The 15,077-nt window shown below is 44.5% G+C and overlaps 1 protein-coding gene across 11 annotated transcripts in view; it reads right to left on the minus strand.

Annotated features, from left to right (window-relative positions):
- Positions 1 to 15,077, minus strand: part of birc6 (baculoviral IAP repeat containing 6) — a 150,424-nt gene that overhangs the window by 87,081 nt on the left and 48,266 nt on the right. For 4 of the 11 annotated variants that reach the window (XM_080450172.1, XM_080450171.1, XM_080450168.1 and 1 more), the window contains 19 exons: positions 14,150 to 14,283; positions 13,445 to 13,598; positions 12,607 to 12,723; positions 12,135 to 12,292; positions 11,532 to 11,658; positions 10,853 to 10,981; positions 10,424 to 10,682; positions 9,564 to 10,135; positions 8,786 to 8,961; positions 8,366 to 8,462; positions 7,871 to 8,065; positions 7,300 to 7,500; positions 6,004 to 6,283; positions 5,128 to 5,384; positions 4,796 to 4,904; positions 4,210 to 4,434; positions 2,532 to 3,435; positions 2,054 to 2,197; positions 1,235 to 1,300 (listed from right to left, as the gene is read on the minus strand). In XM_080450172.1, the coding sequence (XP_080306298.1) occupies positions 1,235 to 1,300; positions 2,054 to 2,197; positions 2,532 to 3,435; positions 4,210 to 4,434; positions 4,796 to 4,904; positions 5,128 to 5,384; positions 6,004 to 6,283; positions 7,300 to 7,500; positions 7,871 to 8,065; positions 8,366 to 8,462; positions 8,786 to 8,961; positions 9,564 to 10,135; positions 10,424 to 10,682; positions 10,853 to 10,981; positions 11,532 to 11,658; positions 12,135 to 12,292; positions 12,607 to 12,723; positions 13,445 to 13,598; positions 14,150 to 14,283 (4,304 nt within the window). The remainder of the gene's footprint in view (positions 1 to 1,234; positions 1,301 to 2,053; positions 2,198 to 2,531; positions 3,436 to 4,209; positions 4,435 to 4,795; positions 4,905 to 5,127; positions 5,385 to 6,003; positions 6,284 to 7,299; positions 7,501 to 7,870; positions 8,066 to 8,365; positions 8,463 to 8,785; positions 8,962 to 9,563; positions 10,136 to 10,423; positions 10,683 to 10,852; positions 10,982 to 11,531; positions 11,659 to 12,134; positions 12,293 to 12,606; positions 12,724 to 13,444; positions 13,599 to 14,149; positions 14,284 to 15,077) is intronic. The other 7 variants (XM_080450167.1, XM_080450166.1, XM_080450175.1 and 4 more) reach the window with 3 other exon arrangements.

Genomic DNA, 15,077 nt, shown 5'->3' on the forward strand with positions numbered 1-15,077 from the left:
CCTGATAGTGGCTGCTGATCCATACCTGAAAGTCAGACCAATTAACAAATAACAAATACATGAGCTCGTGTATCTGATCATAATCCCTAAATTCAATTAATCTATAAACCAAGACAGACTGAAAGAGATAATTTCTCTAAACCTTAAAAGCATTCAAGATTTATTTAGCTTCAATCTCATTAGGTTTGCCTCCTCCTTTCCATTTCAGCAGGGAATCTTTATTTAAAAAAGGTAGGGGACACAGTTCATACAGGCACAAATCCTCAAAGGGCCATTAGTTTTTCCAGATAGTACTACCACAATTTCATAATGAAAATAGATCAGTTCCATCACGTTTCGCTGTATAAAATATTTCTGCTATGACCAATTACAGACTCATCCCACAGAAGGGAAAGGTACAGCAATTCAACTATCGAATAATAATAACTTCATTTGTATAGCACGTTTTAAAACAGGAGTTAAAAAGTGCTGCACAGAATGGCAACACCACGGCCTATCGTACATTATTGCCTCATTATACAACAGGTACTTTCGCCCAAGTAATCTGATTGGACAACTAGACAGAGACATTTAGAGCTTGATCAAATGAGCATGACAGCAAACCTAGTTGTGCTCAACTGAAAAATGCCTCATCACTATAAATAGAAATATAGTCTACATGCTAGCAGCAGCTCTTGCCACTCTGGCATCCTCCATCAGCTATGCTGCTGAGTTGTTGACACAAACCTACCAGTTGAAAAATGTATGTGAAATTTGCAGATGTAGTAGCTAAATCTGTCTATTTAAACATCGTTTCGTTTTTTTGAGCTAGCAAGACAGTTTTGTGTTTATAGGTGTGGTATTGACTCATTTTGGGAAAGCCCAGGATCTCTAGAAAGTATTACTGTAGCTCAAGTTGACTGGCTGACTCAACAGGGACTAGAAATTGTCTCTGTCAGACCCAATGTTTTTCCAGGGAAAAGGGAGATGACACTAGCAAAAAATATATATTTTAAGAAATTGCGCCACAATATGAATACATTTAGATTATATATTTTATTTTGTTGGTAACTGTTGCATAATCACAATAGTACACTCAAGCGTGTGCTTTACCGTAATTATTAGCACTTCAGAGACGCTTATGGAACTCGGTGCAAACGGCTCATTCCTGATCGCATCACTGCTATGCCAATAATGTCGTTAAAGCACACTCTCTCGTGTAATATTGTTTCATTCTATAATTTATAATTCTCACCTCTCCACTTTCTAAATGCAGTCCCTGCTCCCTGCCTATCACCTGTTGGGGGGGCTGCTGTTCCTGCTGAGTTACAGACAGAATAAATTATTTCCAAAAGATAAAAAAAATAAAAAATACAAACACTTTCAGGGTTTATATTTCTCATAATTGAGGAGTTGTTAAATTTTAAACAGTGAAGCAGTGCATGACCTCTTGTTAACAGAAAAGCCACTGAGAGAGGGAGAAACAGATCTACGTAGACAGCTTTCATATTCGTTTTTTAAGCAACAATCGGGCACCGTTTCGGTATGGTCCTAGTGTGTGCCGTTTCTCCTTTTTTTTATAGAACAGTTATCGGACTGTAAAAAGTGGAGGGGTTACCAGGGGACATGTCCTCCCCTGTGTCCCCCCCCGTACATGTCGCCCCTGCATTTCAGTATTTTATGTATCAGGCAGTGCCTTGCCAATAACTTGTACACAAAACAAGACCATTTACTCAACATGTCAGATAAGTAGAAACCCTAAACCCCGTTACCTGTCACCATAATAATGGCCAACTTTAGAATAAAGTGTGTGTAAAGTTTTTTTTCCTTCTATACTGGCGGCATTGGAAACCACAGGGTCAACCCGCTTGAATTCAGATTCTGCTCAGACATAAACTTGAACTTCAGTTGCTAGGAGTAACATTAATGACATCACTATATCCGCTTTTGAAGGGCAATTCTCGATTTCTAAAGATAAATTGAGGTCACAAGTGGGGTATACTATATTATGTATACCTATCATAATCTCTACTCCTACCCAAGGCACAAAGTGGAGACAGAACGTGAAACTCACCGGACAGGGAGACTGGAGGAAAACCGTGACTTTCTCATCCTCCAACATGAGCTGCAAGAAAAGCCTGCGAATGAAGCCTGAGATGTTGCCAGACACAGGCACGTTCCCTCGCTGGGGTGCCGACTGGAAGAGCTCACACAGCACCTGGTACAGAGAGAACGCCACGCGTCAAGTAACCCTATTCACACACTGTGTATTACAAGACCACTGGAGAAATGTTTGGACAGAAATTGGATATGACGTCATCGCGAAGCACTGAAATATACCACAGAGACTAAACAATTATGATTGAAATCATCAAGAGCCCTGGCTGATTCAAGATCTCTTGACAATAAGCACATGTTAGAGCATTTATTCATTCAGCATTAGAAAAAGGAAAACTGAATCAAAAAGACACTTCAATTTGACAATGCAAGGTGGAATTGTCTAAAATCCTTTCATTCAACTCCTGCCAAAATGAGAGAGATCATAAGCTGACCTGTGCCATAAGCCGCTGGTTGTTGGGGTGGCAGGAGATGCACTGCAGGAAGAAGGCCACCGTGGCGTTCTCCAGAGCGGTCCTCTGCTGTGTGGTAAGCCCACCGGCCCGGCCTGCCGCCGCCAGTGAGTAGCGGGACCCTGAAGGTTGAGGCTGGGATGGAAGGGGGCACGTGGCCGCACCCACGCTCATCGCCTGAGCACCAGTCGCACCAGCAGTGGCTGCACCGGCACCCGCGCTGGCACTGGAGTGGCAAAGCAGGAAGAGCAAGGCTGTCCACAGTGGGTTGACCTCAGGTCCTCCTAACCAATCTTTCATGGCGTGACTGTTCCCCACTTCTGTCAGGAAGCGCAGCACTGGGGCGGCCAGCTCTGCCGACAGAGGTGGCCGGCTGGGTGGAGACGAGGCGGAGGATGAGTGGGCATGGTGATGGTGGTGGTATTGCCGTCGGTCGGCCTGGGCAGAGGCTGCTGCGGGCAGAGGCAGGTCAGCACTGGCCAGAAGGCCACAGCAGAGCTGGGCCAGGCTCCGGACCAGGAGGGAGGGCAGGCCAGAGTCTAATAGCTGCTTAATGGCTCCCGGGGACTGTGAAGCGGCCGCTAGCGTCGCCAGCTGCGACTCTGACAAATTAACCGGTGGTCTCGTGTGCTTGGAGTCATCTGTGAGTCCCGCAGAGGCGGCCGCTGTGGCATTGGCATCGTGCTGCTTCTTGCCATCGTCGGTCATGGAGAGGCGGTGGTGTTGCGTCTGGGAGTGGCTAGCACTGGGCGCCACAATGCCCATCCAGGACATGAGCAGGGAGAAATAATTGGGGTGGATGTGGCACATGGAACAGAGCAGGCTGTCCACAGCCTTTTTCAGCACAATGTTGAAGGGCAGCGACATGGACCAGTTGTACAGCAGCCTGTCAGGGAGAGAGGAATAATAAGGCTATGAGGACAAGTGAAGAATGAATAAAGTGACAGCGTCAACACAAATGGACATTGTTAGGATTATGGTTAGTCATGTTACATTTTAGAAAGATAGGATTATGGGGAGTCATGTTACAATCGCTCACATAACCGTGGTTACCTACGTAACCATCAGTTTCATTGGCTATTGCAATGGTAATACTCTACAGCCAGTGGTGTGGTCTAGGTTTTTTTTCGGAGGTATACGATAATCATTCCCTGCACGAGATGCGCATGGTCGTGGGTATACGCTAGCGCGTTTTCAATGGATGAAATGGTTAGTAGACTGTATACGCTTTTTCCCAAAAAAATCTACACTGTATACGGCGTATACAGCGGGACACGGTAGAACACACCACTGTCTACAGCCATTTTTGGAAACTAAGTTAAGTTTTCACTTCCTGCTAGCAATAAACTATTAATGTTCGCAGAGAAGCAATGCAGTATTCATGCCCACAGGGGCACGTCTGCAAGACGCACAACAAGTTTAATGGGGCTAAGAGGTTTCACATCAAACAACCAGTTGAGGTTTTTACATTTTAATTTGATGTCACACAAGGTTCTTGTCTTTTAATTGTCTGTTTAATTGTCACCACGGTTACTGAGAAATGCCCACTGGAAGCTTGTTGCATCAATGGTGTCAGCTAACCGTAGGGCCATTTTAAAACAATTTTCAAACTAAATTATTTTGCAAGAACCTTGGGATGTTGTAAAATGTATAGACTCACTCAAACAGCTCTCTGTCCAGCAGCACAGGGAGGTCATAGTCGACAGGCAGCTCATAGCTGTGCCACAAGATGGCCGCAACACAGTGGAGGTGGGAGGGTGAAGGCATGAGCAGGCCATACTCCCTCAAAGACGAAGAGGCCGAACCCATGTAGCCAATGGGACCACTCCGTTTGTGGGCCGCCACCCTCGATGAGTCATGGACCCACTGCAGAAGCGCCTGAACCCTGGAGGATATAACAAAACAAGGTGGCAAAGTTAGAATATAAGATTCATTGTCTGACGACATCCTTGTTGGAATTCAGTTTTGTTTTTTCAACTGCCAGTTGGTTTCTGAGCTACCTTTTCGATATGGTTCACAATAACATTCAGAAACATACTATGTATTCTTCTTACATCCTCTCCTAAGCGTCTATCTGTGCCTTGCTGAGGGAACTTTACGCATGCCAAACAACCTTTTACATGACACTAAAATATGACAAGGGGTCCAAGAGGAGACTTTTTACTGTCAACTCCTAGTCCATCTAGGAAATCACATTGACAGAATACAACTCTATTCCTCACTGGTTAAGCTCATGATTGATGTACCTGTCTTTGGTGCCAGGGTCTTGGGTGGTGCCAAGCTGGTAGAGAATGTCTATGGTGGAGTCTGAGGATAGGCCGTTGAGTCGTCCAAACAGCAGGGGACTGTTCAGATCTACATAAAACGGACGAGGAACAAAGAATTAGGACAGCCATTGATTGTGCATGATCATTTAATTAATGTCTTCCAGTCTTAATTGACTCCTCCAGGGACCTCATTAGCCCATTTCAAATGTTTTATCAGAGCTGAATACAATCCCACTCTAGGCATTTTTGTTTGCATTCCTGGTCACCATAATTGTAAGTTACCTAACAATTATGACAGAGAATCATCTTACTAGTAGGGTCGGTGCCGGATGCGGCACAGTTTCGGAGTAGGATGTCAATGAGCTTGAGTCCAATGCGGGTGGACTGCAGGCCTATCTTGACCAGCACCGCCTCAATGTTGGGCGAGTGCATGCCACAGTAGGGCGACATCAGCAGGGCAGCGCAGGTTTGCAGCAGGTTGGCGGTGGGCGCAGCGGCACTTGCCATCATGGCCTCCAGATCACTGACGTGAGTCAGGCAGTGGTGGAGCAAACGCAGCCAGCCAATACTACAGGACAAATGGATGGTTATATACTGTAATATAAAAAATTCTGACAACCTAAGTTACTAGTAACTGATATACCAGCAAGCACACAAAAACACCATCCGGACCACTGAAGACTTGTTGCTACCGTTTTGTCATTATTATAACAAATATTTTTTTATTTTGTCATAAATGTTAAAGGAAAGGTAGCACTTTCAAACTGTCGTAGGAACCTGACCAACTTTTTAATGCATCCAGTAACCAATAAGAGTGATGCAGAGGCGGGACCAGAGGGGAGTCTCAATGGTCTGTTCATCTACAAACATAATGATTAACTGAATGCTTGATAATAATGTTTAAACTTGAGAACATGTCAGCACTAAAAAGAGGTTGGTGCATTTTTGTGCAAATCTCCTGTAGGCACACAGCCTATAGGAGACCACGGGAGCCTAAGTTTCAATCAATAGCAAAAGGGTTTATTTTAGCATCCTTTTGGAGCCCATCTAAAAGTCAGTGTGCTATTAATTGTATTGATATGATAAACCCTGGCTCCTTGCACTCTGCGGATAATATACAGTACATCCAAATAATTATACAGTTTTACCTAGATCTGGAACACACAATGCACACAGATGATGCTAACCTGGTTTTGGAGACCTGGTCCTCAGAAGGCAGGAAGGGATTGTTGACAGTGGCAGAGGATGTGTTCCCAAACGCCGTCAGTCCCAGGAGCTTGATCTGGGACAGGCCTAGGGTGCTGGCGTCACGGGGCCGATGAAGCCTCAGACACACCGCTGAAGCCACCTCCGCCTTCACCAGTTGGATCTTGATATAGGTGAGTCCACTGGTTATAACTGGTGTGGAGAGGGGCAGCATGTTGACCCCATCAGCGCTTATCTCCACTGAGACAGAGGACGGGCAGGCTGGAGGGAAGAAAAAGACATTGAGGTGTCAATCTAAAATGCAGCACTGATGTCGACAGCGGTCAATGAAGTTGGATATTACACTCACAACTATAAGAATACAGACACTGAAGTTTGTCCACAGCAAAACAGTTTAGAGCAAACCATAGTATTCCTTCAGCCGTCACTGATGATATTGTAACTGCATTGGATAAGAAAAAAAAACACTTTGCTGCCATCTTTGTTGATCTATCTAAAGTGTTTGACACTGTCGACAGAGAAACTCCAAAATATTAGTCTTCATAATGTGGCTTATGACAGTGTGTCAGGTCAGCGGATGCAGATTACACTCACATCTATGAGAAAATGTAAGTTTGTCATACTCCTGTCTTTACCCCACTCCTGTCTTAAATATGCAATACTGATTTACATGATTCTTGGGACATGGGTTGTTACATCCTTCCCAAAAACATCATGGCACTTCAGAACAGAGCTCAATGGCATATTGGCACAGCAGAGCATTTGTTGATGGAGAATGGAAAGGGGGGAATAAGCATGAAATATCCATGCAGCCTTTTGCAAGTTTAATTCTTGTTCAAAATGTAAGTTAAATATTTGAGCAAGTGCAACAACAGCACTCTATGAGTTAGAACCTTGACGGGAAGAGAAAGGCTAGTCAGCCAATTTACTGTTCTAACAGCTCCCATGGGGGAATTCAAACAATGTTATTCAAATCAAATACGAAGGCAAATCGTCAAGGCTGCCAAAACAACACTTGGCAGTTTTCTTTGACACTTACTGGGATTTTTAAACCACAGTGTTTGGACAATACTTTAGATGTATGTGTGGTCCTTTGTATACTGTAGATAGGCGTTTTTTCTTCACATTGCCAACTTATTTATGCAGCATGGGTACAAGCTCAAGCAGTCCATAGGACTTGACGCTTAATGTTATTGCACTGCTCTGGGAAATTAATACTGTCCCATGTCTCGCCAGTTAAGTGTTTATCACTGGATTGATGAAGCGGTCATACTCACTGGCTAGGGAGGCTAGGTGTGGTTGGATGTGAAGCTCCTTCAGCAACACGGCAGCAGGAAGGTGGATGGTGAGGTCGCACCACGCTTCTTCGGGCAGGAAGATGTACGACCAGGCGGCTGAGCGAGCTCGCCGGTGAGGAGGTGTAGCCTGGAGCAGGACCTCTGCAGGCTGGGCCGTAGGGCTGCTGGAGGTAATGGTGCCTGTGAAGGGACATGCACAACGGTGATGATCTGATAACAAGCAATCTGAAAAACATAAAATATTTACTATATGCCCCAAGCCGCATAGTTGACAGAGTACTATGTAGTGTACAGTGTAGTTAGAGCAGTGGTTCCCAAACTTTTTTGCTCAAGACCCAAAAGAGAAATAAACTTTTCCCCCGGGACCCAAACTAGTGAAAATAGCAGCTCTAAAGGCTGTGAGCTTGTAGATCTGCAATTTTCTTTTCATTTTATTTATGGAGTACTTTTGGAAAAAAGTAAAGGATATCTACTGGCGACCCATAAAAATTGGTTCGCGACCCAAACATGGGTACCGACCCACTGTTTGGGAAACAGTGAGTTAGAGTACCTAGAGGAGCAAAGTTGTGGAGTCCCTCAGCATTGTCGGGCTCCGAGGTCATGACCCTGGCTTTAAGGCTGCCGTCTGCTGCCTTTCCTGGACCAGAATCCAGGAACTTCATGATGGTGGACACCATGCTGCGTGCGGTGTTGACGATTGCCCGTGTGCTGGTCACCATGTTGTTACAAATCAACTGGACACCACCTGTCGTGGGTGACGACACCAGAAACAAAGCTGATGAGACTTAATCAAAGTATAGGCGCTTTCAGGTATAGGCATGTGCTCTTCTATCTCTGTCCCTGTGAAGATCCAATATCCGATTTCAACAAGGACAGATTCAAACTCCGGAAATTGGGAGTGGTGAAAGCCTCACCGTCGTGTATGACAAAACAGTGTGTGAATATGGTCAATGAGGGGTTATTATCACTGTAGTTAATGTTGGAAAGGGCGATCCAGATGTATAGAAATGTGTATGTGTGTTTTTGTGTGTGTGCGCATATGCACCCATGTCATGGAAGGCCTTGAGAGCTTCGCTGGTGTCCAGCACTCGGAGGATGAACCAAAGTAGAGGTTCAGAGAGCTGACAGGTGGAAAGAGAACCCTAGGGAAATGGAAAATGAAATACACCACTTTTTAATACGGCCAAAACCCACTGAATTTGTCATAAATATAATTTTAACCTCCATGAATTAGTATGTGCTAGGAAAATGTGTTGAGCATGCATGTTCTTTTTTCCTGCAATGTCCCACTTAACACTCATGAAGTTAAACACGTTTTACCCCTGAGATTAGGTAAAACGGGTCGATGTCATTTGTCATTTTGACAAACCACAAGGAACGTTTCTCAGAAAGTGCAAACTCTTTTCCAGAGCATCTGTGATGTATGTGAACCCCATGCTGCCTTCATCGTGTGTTCTTTCCTCACCTGTCTGCCCATGTAGCCACAGGCCATGTATGTGAGTATGGGCTGCAACATGACCTGGACCGAGGTGGCCCTCTTGCTGAGAGTGGTGAGGATGGTGAACAGGCCGTCGCCCACGGAGATGGCATCTAGACCACCGTGGAAGTTCTCATGTTTGGTCAGGTGAAGACCACTGGCTCCTACAGAGGGAAAACAACCAGCATCAACTAAGCTAGTTTATGAATGAGATTTGAACACCTGCAGTAATGGCTTCCGATACAGAATGCAGCAACACGATCAAGTGTTTTCCTCACAGAGTTGTCTTGCTTTTCTTCAGCTCGTTAACGCATAACTAGAAAGTTCATAATTTGAAACCGGAAGCAATGCACTCGGATGGAAAAATAAATAATTGACTTTAAGAAAAGACTCTTGTCACATTGTAACAGGGTTTCTATACTTGGGTTCACCTTAAAGGCGTATTAGTATTCCTTATTTATGCCAATGCATTCCATCAGCCGGTTAATGGCCTAGCTTGTGGCTAGTGGTATAATTATTATTATAATTATTTTATAGTCTTAGGGCAGGACAAATTGCATGACACATTCCTCATAAAGGGGCCAGGTACTTGGAGTATAAAAATACAAGATACATTTTTAAAAAGATCAGGGGATACTGTACCTTTAGTAATACTTAGTAATACACAACAACAAAAATCAAGTGTAGAAGGTGCTTCGTATTTCTTAAATTCAAACACAACCATGATTGATTACTATGCTTTGGAGTGTCTGGCGGAGTGTCTTACCTATGATCATGGCCATGGCACTGCTGTTACACTGGCCCAGGGCTGAGAGGATCTGACTCATTATCTGTTGATTGGCCAGGACCAGGTCAGCCACGCCCGCAGCCGGTCCCTGATTGGCCGTGGACCCTCCAGCTACGCCCTCTTTGCTGCCACACACCTTCTCCTCATCTGACACGCTGCTGTCGGCCGTCCCGCTGCCTGCTGGTGGCAGCCGCCCGCTGAACTCCTTGTCCCCAGATAGGGGCAGCTGCACCAGCACGTTGACCAGCTTGAGGAGGTCGAACATCAGTTGGTCACGCGTGGTCTCGCCGCAGATGGCCTTGGCATCGCCCGGCCGAATGATGTTGGCGAAGAGGCCACCGAAGCAGGCGCGGGCGCCCACCGAGCTATCCGAGCCACTGCGCGACACTACCTTGTCGGAGCACGTGATGTAGTGGTGCACCAGGAAGGTGATGGACTCGATGACGGAGGAGATGGTGCCGACTGACACCACCTCAAAGTTCTGCTCCAGGGTGAACTCCAGCAGCTTGACCTGAGCGTCCAGAGGACCCTGGCCTGACTGGAAGGGACCCCTAGAGATGGCCCCAAAAGCTCATTATTTACTCCAGTATAAACACCACTACAACAGATCCAGGACCATTTTAAATACTTTATATGGACACAAAAAACATTGTGCAGGCGTCATGTGGATGGTGTTAATACTCGTGTTAAAGACGGCTCCTGCTTCAAAACAGAGTAGGAATGTTTATAAACCCTAGGATTATAAACATTTGCTACTGACAGACCAATATGTCCCTGGATGATGACAGTGAAACACATAAGCTGTCACTACACAGAACACCATGACAAGACACTCGTACCTCTCATTGGACAGGATGTGCATGAGCTTGAGCAGGAACTCGCTGAACATCTGCGGGCAGGTGGATGACAGGTGCACCTGCAGTCGGGTGAGGAACTCCTGCATGGCCTGGGTGGCAGTGGGCCCCACCTGGGAGCTGTGCTGGCTGGTTCCGTGGGGGTTGCTGCCGGAGAGGAAGCGAACCAGGACATGCACCAGCGTGGGGTCGGACACCATCTGTTGAGCCGTGCTTTCCTGACCACCCAGCCCATTGCTGGAGGCTGCAGAGGGGGGCAAAAAAAATGGAAGTCAGCAGTATCTTACGTAGGGAACCTACGGGGTCATTTATTGATGCATTCATCATACAAAATGGTAAGGTTGAGAACAACAACACTGACTTAATTCAGATTATATATATATATAAATAAACCTCTTTGTAAAAAAAACATACCAAGTGTTGAGTACTGACCACAGACCGGCATGTTCGTCATGAGGGTGAGCGAGTGAAGAACCAGACACCAGGTCCTCAGGGAAGTGTTGGGATACCAAGCCAGCACGGTGAGGAAACTGCTGATCGATGCTGAATACACATAGAGTAAAATCCTGATTGTTAATATTACTCTGATAGTGTAAAAATGTTTTTTTTCCTTTAAAATTAAAAGAATAGTGTGTTGTGTGTATTAAAGACGGTCAGCTTGCCAAATCAAGATTTACTGCTGGGGTTTAAGTCATCTTGCTACACAGCATGCTTTCTAACACTGAAAGCCTTTTCTCGTCTCTGCCATAAATCAGTTTTTTCACTAGCAGCCGGAGAAGATAAAACATGTTTCCACACAGTACTTTATTTTTTTGACATTCCAAAAGAACAGCAATGAGGAACCACTAGAGGAACCACTGTAGGTCAAAACTTTACACTTTTGAATAGATTATTTTCTTTTTTTTTTGCATTTTAGGCTTTATTTCAGGAAAGCAAGGGGCAGAGAGGGAGGAGAGAAATGCAAGACAAGATGGGGGATTCGGATTCAAACCCATATCCTCGTGCTCCCTAGGAGCATAATTATCCTGCACTAACTGGCTGAGTCACCAGGCACCCTCAGAAGCGTGCATAAAGCTTTATGATGAACGCTGACCTTGGTTGAGTGGGATGGCGGGCACTCGGCTGGCATTGAACATGAAGATGTCAGAGCCGCTCTCTTCGGTGCCATTGGAGCAGGAGTTGAGGCTGAGGGTCAGCCACAGCTGCAGAAGGGACTCCAACTAAAGCACAAAACACCTCATCAGTGGGATGGAAACACACCAAATGTGTAAATAAATGCGACTGATGGTGACATTGTAAGCCTTTTAAAGTCAGTTTTAATCTAAGCCTGTAGAAGTGGTATTGAATTCAGGGAGTTTATGGTACAGCTAATTGAAAAGGGACGAAGGTTTCATGAGCCCATGGAAAAACACAGACACCTAGGGTAAGGGGCACATTACATTACCGCCACTGTTTCCCAAATACCAAGCTGTGGAGTGTGGAAAGGGAATGGGTGGACAAGGACAGAGTGACATGCCGTAACGCATCATAAATCTCTTTAACCTTTTGCCTGTGTGTGTGTGTTTTGATTGCACAGTATCTGCTGTAATGTAGCCATGCTTTATGGCAAAGATTGAGATTTGTTCCGTCTCCTCCTGCCCTGAAACCAGGTTCAACTTCAGTTTTTTCTAACTAGGTAGTGGTACTGCATTCTGACCTGCACATGGTGGACCTGCAGCATGGAGAACAGTTTGTTGAAGCAAGCGCTCAGCATGGGGATAGAAGAGGCCTGCACCATCAAGCTGCTGACTGGAGGAGAGGATCCTCCCCCTTGCAGCCCCCTCAGCAGGGAGTCATCTGTCCCGTTGGAGGACACTGGGGACAGGGGGTGGAGAGAAGAGAGACACACACGTCATGTCATCTGGTTTGACTACCAGGAAGAACCTACAATGACTATCATTGATCGCCAATGTTGCACACCAGCAGTACCGATTCTGAACCCAATCAAAAAGGTGCATGTTATTTCATAGTTTAAAACACCGATAAGAAAAGGGTGATTAATGTAGATTTTTTTTGTCTTATGATTCAAGATACTTTATTATCCGTTAAAAACAAGTTACAAATCAATCAATTAATGTATTAAGATTTTAATATTTGCTGCTGCTTCCCTGCTCCGTATGCGTGTGTACCTGTAGGTGAAGTTGAAGTGAGGGCTTGTAGGATGGAGTCGGCCTGCAGAGTGGCCATCATTTTGAGCATCAGCTCTGCTTGCTGTTCCAGCCCCACTTCCAGGCGGGCATCCAATGCTGTCAAGAGCAAAGAGGGAAAAGTCCAAAGATTACTAACAGGATTTACCATATCCTCATTGAACTGCTAAACCACTTCTAGCAAGAAATTGAACACCGTTAAATTCTTCATCCTTAACAATGCCAACAATCAGGCAGTGGCTCTAGGGGTAGAGCAGCTGTCTTGGAACTGGAAAGTTCTCGGTTCAATAGAGTTAAGGGATCCATATCAAACATGCAGAATTTGCAGACACTGTTGTAACAACAAGTGATACCTGCCCAAATCGTATCATGACATTTATTGAGTGCAATAAATGTGGGTCATCGCTGAGTAAATGAGAATTTCATACTGTATGTTCATATCAGCTTATAATGGGCGCCAGCTTAGATAGCAGTGAAATTGCACAGAGAGCCTCGTCGTTACACTGCAAGAGTAAACATTCTTATTCTAGACAGTGCTAATGGCACCTGGTCTGGTCACAGCCATGATAATGAAGATTTGACACAAAATATCCTTCAGCTTGTAGAGCTGCAATTTTCGGCTAATGTTCCCCCCAGAATCGGGGCGCTAGGGTTCAAGTGGTTAATGTAAAAAAAAGTTACAAGATTTGGGTGGATTTGGGCGCTCCCCTGTAGTAACTCTGAGGACCCCCTAGGGGTCCCGGAACCCCTGTTGAAGAAATGAAAAGAATAATAATAATAATTGAACCACAAAGTCTACATTCATTAGCCCCTTTCTCACCTTGTGACACAGAAACGGAGAGACCCTGTGAGCCGGTCTTTTCCACAGCAGCTGGCGGTTTGGACACGGGGATACCAACCCCTCCTATGTAGGGGTTGTATCCATATGTGCCATAGTCAGCGCCCCAGTAGTCATACCAGGTGCTGCTTATAGGCTGAAGGACAGGAGGGAGGGAGGGAGCAATAAACAAAAACAAAAATACAAAATGTAATCATTCCTTTCTCAACACACATACCTGTACATTTGTGCTTGCATGCAAACTACCACAAGACAGCACAAGACAAAAGAAAAATAAATAAAACCGCTACAGTTGGTTGAATAGTTGCATATGGCTACATTTACATGCAAGAACATTTTAAATTACAAACTGAGAAAATACTTTTTGCACTTTGCCGACGATGGTTAGCTTGGCCAATTGAATGCATCTACACAATTTACTAGGTATTCAGTAGTGTTGTGGAGCTGTGTACTGTGCAGTAACAATTCAAATATCTTTTGGATGGGTTGAGGTCAGTGTAGCTACATTATTGATGTGCTTGGTGTTCATTTGAACTGGTGCTTGTACCGATTTATTTTTCACTAAATCAATTGTTAACTGGAGGGTGCTATGGCCAATACCACTAGCCAAATACCAATACAGTATAGGAGAAAACACAGAATAAATGCAGAGTTGAACACAGACAAGGGAAGTCAGGCTTAACATACCTTAAATACTTTGGCGGCGAGTGGATCCTTTTCCAAATCAATATCTAAAGGATCAATATCAACATCCATCAGGTCTTGTAGCAAGTCAAAGTCTATGTCTTTATCTTTTTCCAAAGATGATAGAGGTGGAGCACCTTTTGGATAACGAAAACAGCTTTAATATTGCCAAGCAAGCACACTAAAAAAACAACCAGCAAGTAAACTCAAACTGGCCTTTCTTTAGAAAGTTACTAGGCAATTTTAAGGCCGATTAAAATCACTGGTTTCTCTGTAATATAGGGAGAGTCCAGACAAAGGATTTGTTGGCCAACACTAGTCGAAACCATCGGACAACTTCATCAAATCCAACCAACTCCACCAAATCTGTGCATTCTTATAGGAATGTCAACATCATAGAGAAGAGCCAAATTGAGTTGAAGGTGGTTTCTACAACTACATTTATGTCAGTAATTACAGCCTAAAGGCGGTTACACACCGGCGAATATACGCAAAAATTCGGACTCGTTCCGAATAATTAAAAGACGCTTTTTCGCTTCACTTTCTCGCTCCATGTACGCTTGCATTGACTTTATAAGGTTTTTAAAAAAAACGTATTATTCGCATGAAAGAATCGCCCCGGTGTGTAAGGACCTTAAGACAGACATAATAGTTTACAAATGGAATACAAATCTAATCATGACCATGCAAACATGACTGCAGTTGACATAAGAAAACGCATGTAATCAAATTGACATGCCATGAATCTGCAATGTTTGAACTCTCACTTCAAAAAGACAAAAACACAAAAAAACTGTACATTAACAATGAAGGCTGCTAGAAAAACCTGCAAATACCCTATAAAAAACTAAACAGAATTTCCGCACAGGAAGCCATACAAGTACTGCAAAACAACACTGTGGAAGAAAACAAAATACAACATGCAGCTATG

The sequence above is a fragment of the Gymnoscopelus braueri genome, assembly GCF_963280865.1.
Source record: "Gymnoscopelus braueri genome assembly, chromosome: 14".
NCBI lineage: Eukaryota > Metazoa > Chordata > Actinopteri > Myctophiformes > Myctophidae > Gymnoscopelus > Gymnoscopelus braueri.